This window comes from Brienomyrus brachyistius, chromosome 5 (assembly GCF_023856365.1).
Source record: "Brienomyrus brachyistius isolate T26 chromosome 5, BBRACH_0.4, whole genome shotgun sequence".
Classification (NCBI taxonomy): Eukaryota; Metazoa; Chordata; class Actinopteri; order Osteoglossiformes; family Mormyridae; genus Brienomyrus; species Brienomyrus brachyistius.
The window spans coordinates 11,993,100-12,016,617 of NC_064537.1; the positions used below are offsets into that span (position 1 = coordinate 11,993,100).

The window sequence follows — 23,518 nt, forward strand, 5'->3', positions numbered from 1 at the left end:
AGACGAGCACCAGCAGCAGCATCCCACTCCATCTTTAAGGTAGAAAGTCCAGCTTAACCCAGATTTTCCCCTCTAGACTTTCATACCAGTACCAGGAAATATTTGCGTAAACCTTGTTTTAGACCAAACTTTCTAAATCACTCAACATAACATTCCCTCCAGAAGACCTAGTGACATGATCAAAACGTCTAATGCTAGTAATCAGTTTAGTCATCTTTCCGTTTTAAAATACACAGCTTCGTCTTATTTTATCTTAAGTTGTTTTCAGAAGGGCTCAAACTGGGCAATTCCTCCATAACTAAATTAACCTTTAATGTGATGCAAAGCTAAAAAAAAAAACACTTACTATCCCAGACTGTCCTCACATAATATGTCCATATGTGCAGATCAGCTCAGGCTTGCTAGGAGTTACCTTGATGATCCACAGAGGGCTTAGATGCACGCAGGATCTTGGGGACGGCCACACCCATATCCAGCTCGGTCAAGGTCAGCTCATTCATGAAGTATGGCAGCTACAAGACAGAACCCAAAACCCATACACTTCAAAGACAGTGGGGGCTCAAGATGGCTGAGGTGTAGCAGAGATCACAACATCACAGGTTTAGAATAGTAAGAGAGCAACAAGCGTGAGTCACTGAGGGACATCGGATTATTCAAATTGCAGCTTATCGGAGGGTCAAAGCAAGAACCGAACTCCTGACATCGTTTCCTGCGGCACACTGTGAAACTATGAAGGAAGACAAGCACAATATCATTATTCCAAATGTCCCATGCAGGACAGACACGGTGACATTTAAAAGCCCCTGTCTGACATTTAAACTCCACCTACTCTAATCGGATCCATACTTGTCGTCAGTTGTCTTCCAGGTTCGAGTCCTGCCCTGAAGTGTATCCATAGCAACGTGGGATTGTGTTCTAGCCCCCCAAAGCTTCACGGTAAGTGCTTTCCTGGAGTGACCCATCATGCTGGTCCTTCTCAAGTGCAACATGAAACCTGACATTCCTCACTCTGAGATACGACAGATACGTCACTTCTGGCTCAGACTACAGGGGGAGCAGTGGAGCTGAAGAAATGGGGCAACTGTTCATAAACGCTATACTGAGCGGACGAGCTTCAGGCACTCACTCTGATCTTGCTGAGCTTCATCTGAATCTTCTTGGACACCATGTCAGCCCAGTACTTCTCCCCCAGGAAGTCCCAGAAGATTCGGCCGACCAAAGCATTCACCCAAGCCACGGGTTCCTCCTCCGGCCCAGGGCGACTGGGCAGCTGAGAAAGCAACACAGGCGGCAAATGTGAGGTTACGTTACAATGAAAAGAAGTGTTTTCCCCTTCATAGTCAGTCATGTTGACAAAAATGAATGATCCCTGAAAAAGTGGGGTGAATCACTTAATTCTGTTCCACGGGGGCACAGTCTTCCCAAATTTAACTCGATTTTCCACTAAAATGGATGCATTCTTTGTCTTTATGGCTGATGTGCTCATTTGAAACCGTGACTCAGCCTTAACCTGATGTGACACCAAACAAAAGGCTTAAAATCAGCTGGAAATACACAAGCTTATTCTGCTCTGGGCTGTTCCCACAAAACGTCCACACCCAGCCTGCCCCAAGCTTTCAAGCTGCCCTCGTGAGGAGTCTCTGCCCTCGGTACCTTCTTGCCTGCTCCAGGGCTGCTCTCGGCGCTGTGGATGGGGCTGCCAGCCGGGCTGCCTGGCTGCGGGGGCATGTACTTGGCCATGTAGACCTCGTAGTCCAGCAGCATCTTCTGCCGCACGCCGCCCGCGAGATCCTTCTGTCGCGGCTGGCCGGCCAGCAGCTCATCCAGGCTGCCCCTGCTGCTGCTGCGGCTGTGAGTGGTGAGCATGGCTGCAGGGCAGGACGAAACGTGCCGCTGTGAACATTCTCACGTCTCGTGTGGCCTCTGCTTCCGACTCAAGGTACGAACATGCTCAGCGTGAGCCAGCGGCAGACACAGTGGCTGACAGGCAGCGGACTGCTTAGCCCCAGTCTCAATGGCAACTGAGGCCCAGGCTTGGGCTGCTGAGCAACTGACTATAATCAGGCCACTATCCTGACTGAGCTCAGCCTAGACAGACAGCTGGGAGGGTCCATTAAGGTGCAGCATACATCAGAGATAGGGGGGAGAATTACGTCAGTGATTTCACAGCTTTGATTAAAAAGGGTTTTATTCCCACCTCGGAACAAAACAAAGTCCTATTCAATGGTAAACCCTATTGTCCTGAGTCAGTGTATCACCATTGCACAAGACCTCTAGTCTAGAACCTCTACCCATTACGAAAACACCTACACAAGTCTTCCCAGCTGCATTAACATCCATCTTTCTTGTAAATCGACAACTGAACCCCTGGACAAAGACCAGTGGTGATTTGGGGAAGGTGGTTTCATGCATATTGTACATACGGCCAATAGTGGGCTACAGTCATGTTGAAGGATTAATCATTTGTGCCGCACACCGTGGCCCCCTGGCTGGCTGGCCATTGTTCCCTGTGTACCCTTTGCTAGATTTCCAGACATTTCCACCACTACACCCTACAGGTATTGGTAAGGAAACTAACATCATTTGCCCTCCTATTCTTAAACAGAGGAAAGGAACACAATTGAGCCACCTAGTGTCCCTCGTGTAGGGGGTAAGGACCACAAAGGCTCATGCTCCTGTCCAAATTCCTGTAGGGGGCCAAAGCACATAGTAATCATTGAGGGTTTATGTCACATGACCTACAACGGCAAACATCCTTAATGTAACAGCTGCAGCCCAAGTGACTGAAAAATGTAAGAGGGACTGTCTACCTCGACGCAAGAGCGCCCTGCTTCCACTGGGACAGCCTTATTCAGTATAGTGCTGCTATACACCTCGTTCATTTCCTCAGAACACGAACGTGACCTTCAGAGGCCAAAAACACCCAGCTTCCTCATTTGTTTGACATTTGTCCCTAGTCTAGGCTAATGCTAGGGTCAAACTACAGCTACCTGGCCATTAGCTGAATCTACCGCAACACAATGTGTGCACTGGAGATAAATAAGGTGAAGGTGCATGAAAAATATGCAGCCAGCTACTGACTCATAAAATATGTTGTTTTCTTTTTTTGTTTCACGGAGATACTCTGTGCCTCCGGGTCAGTGCTAACAGATAGCAAGGCTGCACAAGGACAGCTCAGTGACTTTAAACAAGGCTCCATTGTTAGCATGCATTTCGAAGTGGACGTAGAGGGAAATGGCATGAAACGTGTCACGCGGAAAGCTGGCGGGGAGGGCGTGCAAGGCGCAAGCCGTCAGATATAAACTGACCTGGTACGGAGGTCAAAGTAAGTGGTGAGTGAACCTTATCCACATGAAAGCAGCAGAGCGACAGCAGAAGCTGGCCTGCAGCCCCCAGGCTCTGCCATCTAGCCTAAAATATCTACACTTAAACCATGTCACTAGTTGCACCCCTTTCTAATGTGTAACATCCAGAACAACAGGCTATGGTTACACAACCAATGCGATAAAACGTGATCGCCACAGTTCCCCGCATTACGATGCCTTAGCTGAATAACATCGACTCAAGGCGAGCACCTGTCCCTGCCTAGTTTGACGCACGGCTCTCAGAGCTTAGGAGTATTTGCATTTCATCATCTGCTTGGCCATACATACACACACACACACACACACACACACAGATGCAGCTTCTTTCCTCAAAGTTCTCCCACTGCTCCCTGTAAAGCAGACTGGATCAGCTGGAAAAACGCAACCTTTCATCATTCCTTAAGAAGCCTTGCCGGTTAAACACGTTTTTCCACTTAAAAAGAAAAAAAAAAAAAAAAGTCAAACCCAACAGAGGACAGGATCTGTGTAGGACTTTGAACTCTCCTCCCCCTCTCCAAGACCCAAGGTCTAAACGCCAGGCCTGAGCAGCTGAAGGCTAGCATAAGGGGCGGCATGCATACTTACCACTCTTGCTTGCAGGAAGACTGGTGGGTTTCTTGGCCTCTGATTTCAGTTTGGATGCCACCAGCATTCGTTGGAACCATTCCTCCTTCTCTCTACCTGTCCTCCCGAAGAGGTAGAGGGTCTGCTCCTTGTGGGCCGGCGCCCGCGCCCCATCCTGTGTTGCGGGGGGCCTCTTGGCATCCTCTCCCGTCCCACATGCCTCCTTCTCTGCGGGAGTGGCTCTCTCCTCCCCGGCATCCCCTTTGTCCGCTTCCGCCTTGGACATGAAGTCGTCCTGCTTGCCCAGCTCTATGCAGATCGGGTACTTTTTGTTCCACACCCTCTTACGCGCCAGACTTGGGGGCACCAGATATATCTGATTGAGAAATTGTGCGTTTCACAATGAGGTTCTCGGTGAGAAGGGGAAAGCTTTCAGCTCCCCACGATACTAGGAAGCCAATAATGACATTTTCAACAGGTTATACTCTAGAAAGAAGGGCATGTGAAGGGCGTTTCTTGTGGCACAGTTGCATGTTAAAATCTAGCCATCGAAACTTCATGTATACGGGATCCTATGCTGTCAGAGAGCAAAGAGGAGCAAATCGCCATAACCCATATTACGCTCGTAGACAAACTTATATCATCAGTTGGCCAGATGTAAATCAGCCGATGGGCTTGCTTTGGTGTTATGAGAGATCCCTATCAGCGCCCATTCGAGATCAGATCATCGGGTCTGGGATCCTGACTGCACATCACTGTACCTCAGTATTCAGCCAAACTGATCACTAATATAATTAACAGTCACAACTGGCATTAGCATAGACAGGCAGAAGTGTAGGCGACTATCAGCTTCTAACTGCTTAGCAAACATAACCTCTTTCTAACAAACCCTGGAGAAATCATACACTATGCATGCTTCTGCTGCTCTAGACGAAAGCGTTGAAACAGACAAGCTAAGGGTCACTATGACGACTAACACATGAGATGACATGTTGCCTCCACCTGAACAAACCCAAGCTGACAAAAAGCGGGGCCACCTTGCTGTCTGTCAGGTCATAGATCTTCTGGCTGATGTAGGTGACGTCCGGCTTGGGCTCGTTGACGGTGGCCCGGCGGGCGATGTTGCGGTTGGGCTTGGAGAGGCGGAGGGTGGAGCCGTCCAGGCGTACAAACACCGAGTGGGTCAGAGTGGCGTGGTACGTCTCCGGGTCGTAGTTGTGGATCTCGTTCATCCAGCCCTGGTTACACGGGGGAAGAAGTGCAGACTGAGAGCATGCGACACGGCACGGCATTTTCACACTTTCAGAAGAAGCACTAACACCAGAACAGAGGGAGATGCTTTTAAAAGAAAAGCTAAAATCCCTCACCAAGAAATGTCACCAGGAAGACCAAGACACAGGCCTGTATTCTATCTTGAAAGGACTTGGAGAGTAAAACTTGAGATAAATCAAGGAGGGCACTGAAACAATAGTTTTGTTTAGTTGTTTTTTGGGGGGTGGGGTGGCAAACACATGTTACTGTTGGTAGCTAGTGAAAACAAACCTGCCTTTTTCAGTTAAATATTAGCCATGGCGTTGTCGATCCTGGGCATTACCGCTGAGATGCACTTTCGAGGCCCCTGCTGCCTTCATTTCGGCTCCTAGCAGTTAGCGAGCTGCCAGTACCACCCCTATTTATGGCCCTGGGGCACCGCGTTCCACGAAAATCCGTACCACATGGTGCACTTTACCACAGTGGGCACCGGACTCACCCACACGCTGCTCCATAAAATAGGTCTCACCCACAAATAACCTCAGTGTTTGCATTCAAAGCCTTTCACAGGAAATTAAGCTCTGCAAAAACAGCCAAAGGTAACACATTCGACATACTACAGTACTGAATGTGAGGCTGATTGGGGCGTATCAAGGTTTAAGGCAACTTTATTGCCATGTACTACAGTGAAATTCTTAAGGCATATTTCCTGCATACCATAGTACAAGGACATAAAATAACAATAGATAAATAAATAAAAAAAATACATTGCAGTGGAGTTAGAAACTGGACAAATGACAGTTGCAGAAGGAGCTACTGTAGCTATTGAAGGTCATAACTGCCTGCAGAAAAACTGTCCCAAAATCTTGGTGTACTTAAGGTCCAAATAGATAAGGATCTTAAGTACCATCTTCAGCTGCATGCCTAGAATACCATAAGTGCTAATACCAGGAAGTGGTGCAAACAATACTACACTGGGACAAAGCAGGTCATCCTGAACATCTGCAACGTTTAGTATACAGGACTCGCTCAGGCCAGTCAGCTGACACCATGAACAATGTCCTACATTCTCATGCTCGCTTACTGTAATAAGATCCACCATTGTGACACTTTTGCGTAGGAACTTTAACAGACCTGTTTATCCAAATTCCATAGATGTCATTTACACCCATTGGAATGCCGCTTTATTTCCATGCGAGACAAAAATCCCGCTATTCAAGTCCATCCCTTAAGCAACTGCTGCTTTTTATTTTCCATAAACAAGCAAAAAAATAAATAAAATAGCACCCTTCTTTGGCACCATATGCTGAGACTAAAATGCGTGTTAAAGTTTATGGTATGGTACTATACTGACACTATACTGACACTTATGGAGTGAAACTGATATGGTAATCAGAGCAAGGTTATGCTCAGAGTACTAAGTATACTAACATGGGGACTGAGGACTTTGTTTCATTACCCATTCAAATCCCAGAAGGGGTGCTGCTACTCCGCACCTCAGAGGAAGAAGGCAGCAGGTCCAGAAGGCTCCTCACAGCTCAAAGGTTTGCAAAAAACGATTCCACACATGGGACAGCAGAAGCTACTACCTTCATTTTAAAGAAAAATAGTAGGAGGACCAGAGAGACCTGCAATACAAGCCATGCAGGGGACATCTGTGCTAGATCTCTTCAGACTTTGCATATTTAATGACCAACGTATTAAAAGAATATCTCAGATAACATTTACCTCCAGCCACTTGCTTCAAAAAATAAGATATAGAAAAGGTAATGGGTCTCAAGTTAAAGGTAATATGATTGAAAGAGGAACCCTAACGATCATCATCTGAAGATGCACGACAGAAGACAAATGGAGCATGCAGGTTCCTGGCATGCGGCTAAGAGTGTGAGCGAGACGTTTCCTGTTCAGGAGACCGTGCAGCACTGGCGGATTAGGGCCAATAAATGTTTAGCGTTGAAGGACGCGAAGGATGGAATATGTTGGGCGGTAGCACGTCTGGTGGCTTTTTCTGCTCTGAGGGGTTGATCAATCCTAACAGTGAGGGTGATATTTGGGGCAGTGGGTTCCACAGTGACCAAGAAACTGCAACCAAAAAGCTGATTGTGTCACAAAACAGGTTCTACGGCTGCGCCCATAAGCGGGATGGTTCACCTGAATCTCTTCAGCAAAAACACTCCATTGTAGGGCTTCTAAAATGCACAAAATTAATGAATTTCCTATTTGCTCAGTAACTAGCACTACAAATATGACCTGAGACAGAAAGGGTATGATATGAACTCATTGGGAAACCGAGCTAAATGGTCCCACGGACAGAGAAACAGAGTCTGGACATTATCCTAGTGGGCTCCTTCAATGTAGAGGCTGTGAAAATCAATCAGCTTGCTGACACGTCGGTGGACAGAGGAGAAACGCACACCCACCAGTCACCGTGGTTGACTTTTTTTTTGTTGGGGGGGGGGGGGGGGGGGGTTACGAAAGACTCCTGCTTGAGAGTGATAATCTATCGCTGGGCACACTTGTCTGAGGAATACAGCAGTTTCCCAGGCATTAAGACTAAACCTGCAGGTAGCAACTGGAAGGGCATGATTTTTCACATAATTGGATACATGGCACCATATCGAATCATGCAGGATTCTGCAACAAGGCTGGTTCAGAGGAAGACCAGGGTGGGTTGGGGCGGATGAGGTCTTCAGCTGTGAATCACCTCCCCCCCGTCAAAGGACTGCAGTCAGCGAGAGGTTCAGAACGTGACTCTGCCCACAAGCAGGAAGGGACTCAGTACTCCACCGTCACCTGGACAGGTGTGGGTGACGCATCGCGTGTGTTTGAAAAGGACAGGTCTGGAGGAGCCCTTTTGAAAGCTGCCATGTGAGAAGATCTGCTGTGGTATGACTAGTCTTCTGAACTGGCTGCTTGCACAAACCCCCACCATCACCAGCCCAGCACATGTTGTCATGCGTGTCTGAATCAGGGAAGTAACGCTGGACAAAGGGGAACTCTGGAGTGTGACCCTGACAGTGATGCTACAGAGGGTGACAGCTTCAGATCTATAGCATGAGCCTTCACAAAAAAGGATTCAGTCACCAAAAATGGAAAAGCAAACCTTTGGAAGACACGTGCTGCTGTTCAATCTCTTCTACAGGTAAAGACATGGAGTGTTATTGTTTTACATTTAAAACCAAAAAAAAATTGGCAAAATTGTTTGCACCTAGTAAATCACTCCCTTCAGTAGTGCTGGCCATCGGGGTCGTGTGGCTGCCTATAAAGATCAGCTATAAAGCAGGAGCGCCAAGAGAAATATCAAACCTCTAAAGGGCCGGATTCGATTTCGCTTTAGGCAGGTTCCACAACAAAAATGAAGGGACAGTAAATCCGCGGGCGCCCCTTTGGGTGAGTGTGCATCTAGCAACCACAGCAACATTCTCCCCACAAGGACAGGGCCGGGGCAGTAGGCAAAAGGGCTGTAAATCAGGCAAAGAAAACGAGGCCTGTTCATCTCCGTGGAATTGGAAGTGGAGACGGAAATCAATGCCAATAAATCCATTTATGATATCAACCCCCTCCCATGTAGCGGCAGGAGTAAGGAGGAAGTAAGGAGTTCTTTCAAATACCTAATGGTGAGGAGCAATTCTATCAGAAGCATCATACAGGGCTGAACTGCAGCCTTCCAGAGGGTCCTTGGTTTCTCATAATGGGAAGACCATGGTCAGGAAGAGCCAGGGGGGGTCAGGCTTCTGAGATTCAGTCTGCCTGTGGTTTTGATCCACCTCTGTTTCCACGCACTTATATAAGATGCCTATTTATAAATCCGTAAAGACAAAATCGTGTCACGGAAGCTTCCCCCCTTCCCTTTCTCATTAAATCCCTAAAAATATCGTGCTGCGTGGCACTCCGACAGGAGTCTGGCGGGCCCCGCGTCTTTGCCTTTTTTCTTCAGTCGAGAGAACCCTTTGTCACACAGAACTGTCTAGAAAAGCCACCCCAGCAAATGAACAGGAAGCCGGAGCGAGCGAATCAGATGACTGTTCGGCCTGTAATAAACCTGAAAGAGTGGAGCGGCACAAAATGCCTTCAAGAGGCTCCCATAATTCCCATGATTAGCTGTGTAACCAGACTGCAGGCTCAGATGGAACCATACTCCTGGGTTCATCCTACTTTGGGGCAAGGGGGCCCCAACTCTCACCTCAGCCCCTTTTGGACCCAGTCTGACTACAATAAAAAGGCAGCGAAAAATGTAGCAAAGGCCTCACACTAGAGAATACTGCAGCAATCAGTTATTGACAGGTTTCCATGTTTAGCTGTAGCATTCGGAGAAAAATCAATGCACACATAATAAAAGGTAAATCTGTATACATATCAATGATGTAAAATGCAGTAAAACAGACAATTAGACTTAACCGATGCACTTTCCAGGAAAGCTGGCTTTCTACCAAGAATTATCATAAACCATCAACAATTCCCCAGTCATTAATGTTCAAGGCAAGCACAGATGTTCATTTCCTGGATAAAGATGTTTCAGTACCAGCTCCACACCTGATAGGATGGAGTCATAAGACGGTAACGCTGTTAACCAATTAAATTTAATTTATTCTAAGAAGTTTATATAGTGACAACACATTAATACTTTTATTACTTTGAGGTAGCATTTTTAAGTAATGTCATCTAGGCATCTGTGCCATCTAACTGAGTAATTGCCTGTGGTTTGCAGTTAGGGTTCAATGTTTGCTCCTGATTAATAGCATAGGAAGACCAGGTGTTGAAGAGTAAATCAGCTTTTGTGGTTTCAAACAGCAGCTCTCTCACAGGCTGCTCAGTCCAATTTAAAACAGGGCTGGGCGATATCACATTGATATTATATCACACATGTTCAATAATCACCAGGGCTTCGGATGACGGAAGTTTATTTACGCCCACAATTTGACAAGCAGAGTAGTTTTACGGCTAAAATATTGATAAGATGCGCTTTGTGATAAAAAGTAATCTGTATTAAACTCGGTGTATCTTTATGTTTATTACATTTGGTTAGCAGAGCATACTAGTGTTTGATATACTACAGTGTGATATGCACGGTAGCGGGGCACACCACATAATACTAATACTGTTTTGGTATACTACAGTGTGATATGCACGGTAGCGGGGCACACCACATAATACTAATACTGTTTTGGTATACTTCAGTGTGATATGTACTGTAGCGGGGCACACCACATAATACTAATACTGTTCTGGTATACTTCAGTGTGATATGTACTGTAGCGGGGCACACCACATAATACTAATACTGTTCTGGTATACTTCAGTGTGATATGCACTGTAGCGGGGCACACCACATAATATTGTTTTGGTATACTACGGTTTGTTACACTTCAGTGCGATATGCAATGAAGTGGTGGTGAAGAAAGGAACAGATCAGTAGTCATGACATCTTTTAAAAGAGGCGTTATTGTGGATAAACAAGGTCAAAAGACGTCAGTGGAACTTTTTGCAGTATAAAGTCTGACACGTTTACTAAAACATAATGATATGCCAAATTTATACCGATTACTAACTTTTGGCCATCATAAAATGCCTCATTACTCAAACTGCTTAGCAAATTGCGGGGGTAAATAAATATCTGTATAGCACCGAAAAGCGTCCAGACAAACGTTTCGGCCGTCACCCGAAACCCTGGTCATTATTAAGCATGCATGGTACAATATCGATGTGCCCTAACTAAATAGCTCTAGTTCACTAAGGGGTTAGGGTTATAGCAGCGATAGCCTTTACTTGACTTCCCCAACAAGGGAAAATAATAGTTCTAAAGATAACACTTACCAAACAAGGTCTGATGACTAGCTTTGATGAGCTAATAATGTGCATGGCGTGGTGACTCATTGGGTAGCAATGTTATCCCAGACCTCCTCATTTGGGGGGTTCAAGTTTGGGGGGTTGACTGTGTGTATGTGCCCTGCAATGCCCCCTGGGACAGCCCACCCCTCGCCCCAAACCACATTCTCCGACAAATACCAATAAAAATGGCAGCAGCTAAATGGTTCATAAACCAGCTCCTCCATTGATGCTAATGGAGATATTCATGTGAACTCCATCACACAAAGAAACCTGCTCTCTCTCATCAGACTTACACACCAGAACAGGAAATTCCTGAACAGCCTACTTCCTAGACAGACCTGCAGAAGGGTCATACGAGCCTTCATCTGCCAGATTTACCCCCCTGCCCCACCCCAGCCGCTTTGGTTTACGACGGGGGCAGCCTGGTCTTCACCCACCTTGAACATGCTGGGCTCCTTTATGTCCAAGCGTGCCACATTCCACTGCTCGGCCCTCAGCTTTCTGTGCCGGGGCCTGGATCCCACCCGGCCAGGGGCTGCCAGCCACACGACCCCGATGGCCAGCATGAAGCCGAGAGCCACTCCCAGCAGTATCCCACCGATGTAGGCGGGCAGGGGTATCACGAAGTAGCCGTAGATGGCGATGGTGAGGGCAAGCAGGGTGGCCTTGGGGATGGCAGGCGGCGGCTCCTCATCCTCGACTTCATCGTTGCCACTGGCGCCCGCGCCCGTGGTGGCGCTGACCCGGCGGGCAGGAGGAGAGGCGGGCACCACTTCCTCCTGCCCATCCCCATCAGTCTCTGTGTCGGTGTTCCCCTCAAAGTCCTCGCTATACAGCTCGCAGAACTCTTCATCCTCCTGCCGGGCCAGAGCCGACATGGAGCACTTCTCCAGGGCAAACGTGGTCGTGCGAGGGCCCAGGGCCCCAGCTGGGGGGGCCTCATCGCCTGCCAGGCACTCTCCTTCTGAGTCACATTCCTCCTCCTTGATGCTGTAGTTGTTGTTACTCTCTAGGTGCCCGTTAACGCTGGCCAGGTTGCAGAGCTCGGAGGCGCTAGAGGACAGCGCCTTATGCCTGGGACCGCTTGAGGACCCGCTTTCGTCACCCATGATTTTGCTGAGCAGCTGCAGGGGCTCGTACATGACCTCGGAGAGGCGCCGCTTGGTGTCTTCGATGCGCGCCTCCACCTCCGACACCTTGAAGAAGGAGCGACTGTCCGGCGACGTGAGAGGCGAAGATGGTGCCGTCTTGGAGTCGCCCGCCACGGTGACGCGCGGCTGAGCGAACGGCTTGAACAGGTGCAGGTTGAGTCGCGAGTCCGGCTGGCGGTAATGCACGACTTCCGGCTCCTGCCGGGAGGTGTCTGTGGACAGCGACTTCACCAGTGTCTTCATCAGGTGCCGGTGGCGCACGGTGGGGGGCGTGGCCAAGCCCTCCCGAGGCTCTGCTTCCGTGGACAGCGACTTCACCAGGCTCATTAGGGGCTTCTCAATGGAAGGCAAGGCCGATTTGTAGGGGGAGGAGCCCGAGGAGGCACAAGAGGGGGTGGGAGGGGGGGCTGGCGTCTTCTGTCCCGAGGGCCAAGAGGAGCTGACCGTGCTAGAACTGCAGGGGGTGTCGAAAGAGCTGGCCAAAATGGAGAGGGCGGGACTATGGGTGTGGGGAGCCGACTGCTGGGGCCCGGAGACAGGGGGGAGCGTGGTGGAGGAAACAGGCAGTACTGCCGCTTCGCTCTCAGATGCTGAGGGGTCCAAGCCACTCCCCTCAAACTGGAGGTCCTCACTGGCCTCCAGAGCCGTAACTACACTGTGGGATTCATAAGCCAGGCCCTCGGTAGAGGAAGCGGACGTGCCGACCCCATAGAGCTCGTCCTCTTCCTCCTCTTCCTCCTTGCCGAGGGCGGAGAAGTGGATGGTGATGGTCTCCCGCGACAACGAGCGCTGGACCTGCAGCTTGGGCGCGGCGGCTGGCCGTGTGGACACGGGACCCAGTCTGCCGGCATGGCTGCTGCTCCGGGCAGTCATTGCAGTGCCGCGAACCTCCGGCAACCTGGGAGGGAACAAGGAGGAAGGGGCGGGGCTTAGAACAGGACTCTCACACTGCGGCCACCACGATGCACACGGACCGCCTTTTGTCACTCAACTGCACATTGCGACAAAGTCACTGCAGCCATCGTTTGGCCGCCACCTGGTCCATCTTCTCATCAGCGAGATCGATCTCCAGCCACACCAGAAGATGTGCAAGACGAGCTTCATAAAAACTGACACTAACTGGAAAATGATTATTTCTGTTCTCACACTATTTCCTGTAAGCTATCAAAGCCTTTCATTATCTTTTTTCAGAACAACAGAAGCAAGCGATTCACTCGACTCCTACATTTTTAGTCAGAGGTTTTAGAAAAAAGAGAAGTAATAATAGGCTAATGTTACAATGTTATACATACAGCAGGCAAATGACAAGCGATCTGGATGTGCTAATGATAAACAGAGATGATTCATCCAGCCATTAACCTAATTTTTCCTAACTGCTAATTCAGTGCAGAGCCGAAGACATGCCAGTCATGTCAGGACACACACACACAGACACACACACAGACACACACACAGACACACAAGGGGGAATTTCACCAACTCAACCAGCACGGTGGGAGAATACAGCTAGATACAATGTTTCAAGCCTACTTTCCTAAACAAATACAGTAAATGCAGTATACAACAAAAAAATTGCAACAGTTTACCTGCAGGTCTCTGGAATAAAACCGTTTAACCTGCATGCCACAATAATTCATAAATCAGGAAATACAGCAGAAATGTCAGTGTGCGCATGATGTGGGGAGCCTGAACAATGTTTCTGAAACTGGTCCCCACAAGGTAGCTAAACCTATCCAGAACACACACACACACACACACACACACACACAGAATATCCATCCATCCATCCATCCAAACTGCTTCTCTTGGTCAGTGTCATTGCATGGAGGGAATTTTACATTTTCAAAGTTTAGAAAATAGCAGGTTTCTGAAAAGGTTTGTGTACAAGAGCTGAAATGGGGTAAATATTGACAAAAAAAATTTTCCGAGAAACCTCTCCATTTGTCCAAGACACGAACTTTGGACCCCTGATTAGTGAGGGCTTCACAACAACACAAGTCATGTGATTCCAGCTCCTGGCCACCCACAGCGAATGCAGGAAACAGACGGCAGGCAGAGTCAGGCATGAAGAGCCTCACCCAATTAGCCAGATCATTGCGATAACATCATAGGCCGGCACAGCACAGCCCTTAAAGAACAGAGCTGTGGATAGGAGGACAAAAAGGAGGGGAGAAGAAAGCAAGGAGCTTCCTCTGTGGGATATTGTGGGAGGTGACTTCATCCGCACCGTCCATTTCAAAGTACAGGGACGTGAAACAGTGACGCAGTCTCAGGTCATTTTGGTGTTAACACTGCAGCTACTGTCAGATTCTTATCCCAAATACGCCCATCTGGCTGGAGCGCAGTCAGCCCAGGAACCGTGGTGCCCAAACCGCCGCTCTGCTGTTTGCTCAGCCGCTGATTAACAGCCCCTGCTTTGAGGCGTCGTTAATAATTTACAGCCGCTCAACGCAATCAACGGCTGCCAGCATGAAGCAATCATGAAAAGGTGATCTCCCGCAGGGCGCCTGCCAGGGCAGCTTTGGGGCAGGAAATGACGGAAACAGTCCCTCAAACATTTAACTGAAGAACCAGCCGATGTATTTTGTAATGTATGAAATGCATTGTGACACGCTGAATTCTCCCGGAACCTAAATCCCATACTGCCAATATCACAAAATTAAATAAAACAATCTTCTACTGTACACGTCAGTGCAAGATCTTGCCACCTACAAAAAGGACTCCCAAAGACATTCTCTGTATATCAGCTTCAGTGATGATTTAACACTTTATATATTACAGGTTCTGCTGCAGGCCAATGGGCCGTGCGGCACGTGTCAGTTTGGGCTCATTTACCCCGGGTGCCTTTTGGGTAATGTAGTATCAGGAAGGATGATAACACAAGTGGGCAGGAAGTGGTTACTGATTAACAGCCTCCATAAACAGCAGCTGGATAAGGATAGAAGACTAGCCCAAAGGAGGGCTCATTAAATCAGGGCATTTTAGATGCTATATCTGTAGTGATGCTTCTACACTCAATGTATCTGTTTTTAAATGACTAAAATTGAATAAACAATTGTTGTTTTTTTTTTTTTTTTTAAAGTCAAGCAATCATGCGCATTCACACATTAAGGCCACAAAAACAAAGGATGCAGCATGCGCAGTACATGCGAGTCTTAGTGCGCATGTGACCACAGATCGGCCAGTGACAATGGTGTCAGTAAATGAAGGGTAGATTTTTATTTTTTTTAACTCTTCAACAAAGAGTTGTGTCCTCCTTTCCGTAGTGCTCAGCTTCTACACTGAGCCCGTTTTATAATCCGATGAATTTACAGTTGCCTACATCATTTATTATTTATTTATTTTTTTAAATGCTGTCCTGCGCCATATACCAGGGTAACCCTCTCCCTCACAATTGCATGCAAGATAATTCTACGGTAATTCCAGAGCTCGACAGGAAGGTGATGGAGCAAAACTGTTTGGGTACAGATTCATTAACTCAGTGAGGCCTCACCGCTTAACAAAACTGAGTGTCAGCTTCACCTGCAGCCTTGTGTTCTCTGTAATGTTTCAGATGGCGGACAGATTGCAGACAAAACAGAACACACTGAAAAATATTTGTAAACTCATTTACATAAGAAATTTAATATTCACATAAAATTATCTGTCTTCATGTCTGCAAATCAGAGAATCTTTGGCCGCCTGGCACCGAGCTTACATTCTACGAGCTTCTTCTAATTCACTGCAAAGGGGAACAAGAGCCGCACTTACCGATGACTGCAAAATACTGTAATTAAGAGCAGACAGCAGTGTTAGCCGTACAGGATTGAAGGGAAGAAGCTCTGATCTCACACGGCAGACAGACCAGACAAGCCCGTCTGGATCAGGCTGCAGGAACAGATCCTGTCACGTGTGGACCCCGGCTGTGCTTGGTACTCTTAGGTGGGACAGGGGAGGAGATAACCGGTCGTCAACCACCAAACAGTCCCTACTGATCCATCTGGATTTATTTGGCAGAAACTTATGCACGTTTGAGAATGCAAGGTCAGCTGGTCCAAGAAAGCAACTGGGGGTTAAGGGCCTTGCTCAAGAGCCCAACGGTGACATCACTCTCCTGACCCTGGGATCTGAACCAGTGACCTTCCGATCACAGGCACAGAACTCTAACCTGCTAAGCCCCAGACACACACACACCACTCCCAGATGTATGTGTCCAGGTGGCCACAGCAGGAAGAGTCGTGACCATTCCCCGCTAACACCAACCTCCGGGGCTGACTCGACCAGGGATACGTACGGAAAGCAGTCCAGTACAGCAGGTTCAGAAAGTACTCATAGCCCTGGACCTTAGATGGCCTCCGTGTGCCCTGTCACAAATACCCAGTGCACCTCTGCTGTACGGGAACTCAAGAACGACCAATGGATCAAACACAACACCCCCCGCAGAAGACCACATGCAAAAAGAAATTAGAATTATGACTGATTCGGGCAGGGGTGATGAAATAGTAGGAAAGGAAAAAAGAAAGAAAAAGCCGACATGGGCTCTTTGATCAGAAGATTGTTGTAAAAATCCCCAGAAGAGGCGCGTGAGGAAAGCGTGAAAGGCAACAGACTGTCCTCGTGTCTGGACCGCCGAGGGGGTGTCCGTCTGTGCGGCTCGACACCCTGCACCCCCCTGATGGGAGCCTGAGTCACACACAGCAGAAGGGCCATCCAAACAAGCTCCCAGGCCCTGAGATAGCCCCCACCCCTCCACCTGAGGCAGACGTCATGGAGGCTTTTTGCTTTTTCCGATGCCACCGACTCGCAGTTAATATTTTGGGGGGGGGGGGGAACTCATCTCTATTCTTGCCAAACTAGCTGCATTTACCTGGACCTGGGATATATTAAGAGCAACTAACTGTGCTAATCCAAAGGTGTCACGATGGGGGCTCGACGGAAGACGGTCCACCTCTAAATCGCGTTTTATCTGGAAGCAGTTAATTAAGAGAACTGATGACAACAACTTCAACCAGGTTTTACTTGGTCTTACGGGGTAACGCTTTAATAACCGCCTGAGACGTCTCAGGGCGAGACAGAACAAACACGTGACAGACAGGTAGGAACGGAGGGATGATACAGATAAAAATCGGCGGAATGAAGACAGACTGCGTGCATCAAGTCTTTTTTGGCTGCATTTTGCCCAGTGATGATGGAAATACAGCAAGACCGTATACAGCTGTAAATAAGGAACAGGTGAAATGATCAAACCTCCTCATGTCGTCACCAGATCCCTTTCAAGTAAAATTCCCAAGAACGGCTCCACTTCCTGCCGCATATCAGGCGGCACATCGTGACCCAGATACACGCATCAAGACGAGACAGAAGTTCCTTTGATGGTACGCTGTGACAATGGGGAGCGGGACCATCTTCACATCAGTAAGGGGGCATTACACCCGCCGGCCCACACCACCAAAAACACCCAGATCTGCAGGGTCTGGTACCTGTTCTCTCTGACAGCAGAAAAGATGGTCCCGCTCAGACAGACACAAAAACAAAGAGACCTTCCTTCAAAGGGAACATCACAATATGAGATGTGATCGAATCCAATACAACTGTGTGGGTTCTGATCTGCTCGACTCCTTGGTTCCTGCAAATGATCTCTATCCATCGAGTTACTGAAGGATGACCATCACCTTCAGAGTCCGTCGTTCTCTAAATGTGCTGTCCATAGAAGTACAGCAATTTCTAGGCCAGAATGGGCAGGTGATGTAATAGGACTGGACCGGAACCCAACAGGAAAGCAGTCCAGGGCTGGAGGTGGTAGGGGAGAGAGACCATGCTGCAAAGCACGATGCCTCCTTGATATAGCATGTGAGTGTGGGGGGGTGGTGATGAGAGAGTCGGGGCTCCTGGAGAGGTCAGAGTCAGCATGCTCTCCAGGACACAGCGTGGCATGGCCGCCATGAGCCGGCTGCCCTTTAGCCAACCCGCTCACTGCACCACCTCGGAGCGCTATGGCGCTGTGTAAATAAAGGTCACCCGTACGCCGGGTGGGCGGTCAAGCAATAGGGTGACACTTCCCTGCCATTTTCAGGACGGGGGGCTCTGACGCGGAAGCCATCATGCCGCAGTCTTCACCAGCGGGTAAACGAAAAGGCCACATGAAAGCATGCGTGCAAGAAACCGTCTAAGGATGATGTCACACTGAATCGCTACGCTGCCATTGGACGTTGGAGGGAGGGATATAGTATTCCATACCCAGTGAGAGAAAGGAGTCTGCTGGGCATGAATGCATCTATACAGTAATGCACGGTCACACACGACTGTACTGAACACACACAGGCACAGACACACAAAGCATGTGACTTCACAATGAATCACTCAACAGCTTTGTCGAAAAGAGAAGGGAAGGAGCTGAGAGGGAGAGTGATAAGAGGAAGACGAAGGGTGATGGTTACAGCCCTGGGGCGCTTCTGCAGACGTGCTTAGGGACGTTCTCTGCCGACTCGTGGTGCTGCTCCAGGTTCGAGAGTGAGAGGCAGCGGCAGACAAAGCTAAATCAAACATAGCAACATAGAAAAAGAAGATGGGAGCACAGGGCTGCAGGAGAGTGGAGTAAGACGGCATCAGGGTGGGGATGTCCGCCCTTTTTGGTGCCCACTGCCTGCCTGGTGAGGGTGACCCCAAACAACATCCAGCCAAAAAATACTACTAAAAGTCAGCTGCTATTCAGCGACGGCCTAAATTAAAGTATATCTGGCCGCAGAGGTCTTTCAGGCAACTGATCAAACTTTATATGCAAAGACAAACGGGGCATATTAAACATTCCCCTCCATTACTGTAATGCTACCGTGATTTTTTTTGTGCCAAAATGTCATTTTAATTCTATTTCCAGTGAATGTAAGAGGTCCTCTCTGTTGGAAAATCATGAACGGAATTGAGAAACCCTGAAAAAAAAACAATTAAACATGAAAGTCTGTACCACCACTGTCACCACAAGGCCTGCATCGCATTGCTTCCTGTCCCGCTAGATGTGGCGGCCGGCCTCGATCTAGCGGGCTGCAGCTCACAGGTAGCAACCTTTCACAGCAGCCGCGGTAAATGTACTCCAGACTTGGTAAAGGTGCTAAGTAAGCAGACGGAGCCTGTAAACGTTTGATGCTCTACAAGGCTGGGCACAAGATAGCAGACACTTAACCATGCTATGAAAAGAAAAAAACTCACCCCCCGGAACACTAAATTTCACTTCCAAGATCCAGGAGTCACTTTCGATGCAACGGTGAGCAAAAGGTCATCTGCAGGATGAGGTGTTTTCAACAAAAAAAAAAAAAAAAACATTTGCGAGGCAAGACTGTACACCATATACCTCCAAGAACAGGAGAAAGTCCCTCCATCAGAGATCACAGCTAGATATAAAAAAGCAGCTCAGAACATTTGATTCATGAGATAGAGGCAAGTGGATGAATGTGGATTAAGAGCTAAAAGGCAGCGTGGAATTGGAGTTGAAGGGCATCTGGCAGAGGGGATTTCAGCAGGACATGCCAGAGGTGAAGGGAAGGAGGACTGGACAGATAGACTGAGGGGTCCACAACGCTCACCCAGTGGGTACTGCATTGGCTGTACCTCCAGGCTCTTCAGCAGATGCCGGAACACTGCAAGGATAGTCACACGGTATTTTAACAAAGCCTCAGCCCAGAAACAATTCCATACTCCCCGGTTCCATACAGACACCCAGGGCAAGACTTCCAACTTCCTGTCCAACTCAAGGGTTTACATGAGGACAGCACATTAGAGGTCGCAGCTTAATGACCGCGACACGATCCTAATGGGCCGGCTGACTGGGAAGCGGTTTCTGAAGAGGAAGAAGTGAGGAGAGTGCTGACGTTTAATCTGCCATAATGGATTGCCGATTTTTCACTCAGTAATAGGGCCAGACAGTGCAGCTGCGGGATACAGACAGAGGGGTTAGGAGCAACAACGGCCCCGTTAGAGATGGGACCTCAAAGTGCCTAGGTAAGGGCGGGGGAGGGAGAGTCAGTGGTCAGCCTTCCCCCCCCCCCATCCAACGTCCTTCACATCCACCGTGGCTTGTCCCCATCACACTTCAGGTTTCAGCCTCAGTGGTCACAGTACAGTATCTCAGCAAAAAGAGATTGAATAAAACGTAGTAGTAATGCAATAATGACATACGGGCTGGGGGGTGACTGTCAAGATTATTGAGTCTGAAAGCATCCAGGCCGTTTTTATGCGCTAGATGGTTCACACTCAGAAGGGGAGAAAATCTGGAACATAACTGGACCGGTCTGGGTTGGGGGCCCCAATATAATATGGGGCCCAAAATGTGTAGCAGGGCCCCTGCTCTGGACACCGGAATCTCTGGCTGACAGATCCGCGCGGCTGTCTGCCTGACCCTGGACGAGAGCCCCAGCCGTCGCGTTCACCTCCATTAACGGGCCTCGATTTGCCGCCTCGCCAAAGTGGCTTCATTATGCTTGAATGAGGTACACGGTCTGGCCGGCGTCCCGACAAGCCGCCGGTGCTTCCGCGCCCGGCTCAGGTTTCCTCCCTCCTGATCCCGCCGCGCCACTATGCTGCCGTTCTCGCCTCGCCGCTCCCCAGCAGCGGCCACGGGAAATGCGTCACGGCAAGCCCCCGGGCCGGAGAAGCCTCCCACGCCCGTTTCTTTTTTTAAAGACTATGGCGGTGGAGGGGGGGGGGGGGGGGCAGATATTTTTAGGCACATAGACTCCCCCAGCTACAAAATGCTACTTTATCTGTAACCGAAAAAGGAACAAAAAATAATCAATTCCCATTATTTCACCCTTTGGCTAGGCTTGCTTCAGCTTGCATGACCCTTACAATTATTCACTGACTTTTACCGCACAGACTTCTCACACCATCCCTGCCATTGTGCGCCCTACCCCTGCTGACCACACCTTAAACGGACCCCACTCGGCGCCCGGCCCCCCAGCAGCAGATACGCCCGAGGTGCGCTAGCGGACGCCGGGGCGCGACAACACAGGCCGCAAACCGGCTCGTCCGGGTGCCTTAATAGCTCAAGGTGCCTGTGACCTAGACTGGAGCCTCTCACTACCTGCTGTTGTTGTTCTGGAGCCTGTTATGCAGGCCGGCAAAGGATAAAAGGGCCTTATTCAGCCCTGCATGAATCAAACGGGTGTGACTATCAGAGACGCCCATGATCCTTTTAAATACACACACCCCCCCCCCCCCCCCCCCCCCCCCCCCCATGTCCCCAGATCGTTAGTGAAGACACCTGCACACTGCGGGATCATGGGAATTCTGCCACTCCTCTTCAAGGGGTCTGTACTTGTGAGGGTCACAATGCCCTGACTGAGACTATGTGATACTGATCAGACGAAGCGGAAAGACCACTCACGCCCCCCTGTCCCCCTCCCCTCTGCTGTTTATCTAAAGGATAGCAGATCGTGCCGCAGCATCCCTGTTCATCCTGCCCGGTGGACATTGAGCGGCTCCTCCCAGCTCTCGTAGCTCGACTCGTTGGGTCTGTTTCTCCTGCCCCCCTGCTTGTGGCATGTGCCGCCTGTTGATGTTTCCCGGCGCGCAGCATTCTTGGGGCGTGCGCTATTGCTCTGCCGAGAAAGTCTGAGCCTCTCAAAGGCCTCCAGAGAGGGAAATTTACATCCAGCTGAAAGGGGACAAGACCTTAAACGGAGAGATCAGCCTCTAGATGCTTCCATATTTGATCCCTTCCCTATCTCGAGGACACTGGTACCGCCAGAAGAACTTCTCAGTGGGGGAACCGAGTGGAGTAAGAACAAGGCGCCTAAGATTCCTCTAGTCCTGCATTTCCCAATCTAGTCCTTGGGGACTCCCAAACAGGAAACACTGTTCTAGTCTAACTAATCATACACTGATTCTGAAAATCTCCATTGTTCCACTACTTCAACAGCAGCGTTAAATAAAGGGCCCATATTACACAATAAGCAAAAGAACTAAATGTCAGTTGGTCAGATACACCTCAACTAAAATCAAAACCAGATTTTAGGTTCAGCAAAGGGGATATACTGAAGAAACATGTAACTTTTGAAAATGGGATCGTCTCATTGCTGATAAAATAAGCGAATGCTTCAGTGCATTACAGATTTTATTACATATGACCTTTGAACATTTATATAAATGCCCAGCTGCTGTGATCATGTGGCAGTCAGCTGCTTAGCGTTTACCTTATTCATCTGGGTTTCATTGCGACATAAACTTAAACGCTACATTTCTATGAACTGCAAGATAACTTGTAACAATATAATAATCAAAAATCACTGTCCCCTTTAAAACACCTTGGTTTACAACGAGAAACTTTCCATTTAAAATTAACTAGAGTGAGATGCCTGGTTCTCTACAAAAGAAAAGTGCCCACGATCAGAAGCCAAAACATCAGTGTCATTACAGAGAATCACATTAAACCATAAAAATGCACCACAGGCTGCTGGCAGTGACAACTGCATCCGCCACAGAAGACCGCGAGCTACATGATATCTATGGATACACCATTACGCTTGGATGCTGGAGACAGGAGATGATGAAGGTGATGGGGAAAACGTCATACAGAAGGTTCGCTTAGACATCGCTTGCGAAAATGAACCAATGCACAATTACTTAATGCGACACACCTTGCAAGTTATGCGTGGAATGAACAGGAAACAGGAAAGAGACAAAAATGCAACCGCTGAGGCCACATTGCCGGGAAACTCAACACCATAAGGTGACATTGTGACAGCATGAATTCGACTCTCTTCGAGGCATTACCCTGGAAACAAGTCACCCACATAATACTGACAATGAATCGGCAGGTACGGGAGGAGAGGAGCGACCTGTAAAGTTGCATTGGAGAATATTAGCACTTACTTAGCATGGTGCTAATAACAGCGCGAGCGTACCAAGTGTCAGAGCTCCTCCATGCTAAATCTCTACGGAAAGGCCACACTGCACTAACAAACGCTCTCAGTCTCATGACCCTTTCCAAGCTGAACTAAAACCAGGAAAAATGTGCACAACCAAATTAGAGCCTTAACTGATTAAGGTATTAGACACATAGCCTTAAAAATAGCTCATGCTGGCAGATGGTACCAGTTTACACCCTCCACGGCTTCGCTGACTGTAATGCAGTTATTCCACTGAACAGTGGTGAAGTCCAACCAAATGTTATGATTCGCTTATGTAGCTAAAAACAACACATAGCACTTCGAGGCAAGCGTGTTGACAAGCAGGCCTAAAGCGAGCCCACCTGAATTCACTTGAAGAATAGAGTTGATGATATAGTCGGGTTGGGGGGGGATAACTTTCACAACAGAAACATTGACAAGCTGTTGATTGGGGGGACGGCACCTGCTGGGCTGTGTTCAGCCAGGAACACGGAAGAAC

At 48.6% G+C, this 23,518-nt stretch overlaps 1 protein-coding gene across 5 annotated transcripts in view; it reads right to left on the reverse strand.

Moving 5' to 3' along the window:
* The window catches only part of LOC125742163 (testis-expressed protein 2-like), a 41,371-nt gene that overhangs the window by 13,100 nt on the left and 4,753 nt on the right, over window positions 1-23,518 (reverse strand). For all 5 annotated transcript variants that reach the window (XM_049013883.1, XM_049013887.1, XM_049013885.1 and 2 more), the window contains 6 exons: window positions 11,447-13,058; window positions 4,967-5,167; window positions 3,951-4,305; window positions 1,654-1,868; window positions 1,127-1,270; window positions 413-512 (listed from right to left, as the gene is read on the reverse strand). In XM_049013883.1, coding sequence (XP_048869840.1) covers window positions 413-512; window positions 1,127-1,270; window positions 1,654-1,868; window positions 3,951-4,305; window positions 4,967-5,167; window positions 11,447-13,033 — 2,602 coding nt within the window. In that variant the 5' untranslated portion in view covers window positions 13,034-13,058. The remainder of the gene's footprint in view (window positions 1-412; window positions 513-1,126; window positions 1,271-1,653; window positions 1,869-3,950; window positions 4,306-4,966; window positions 5,168-11,446; window positions 13,059-23,518) is intronic.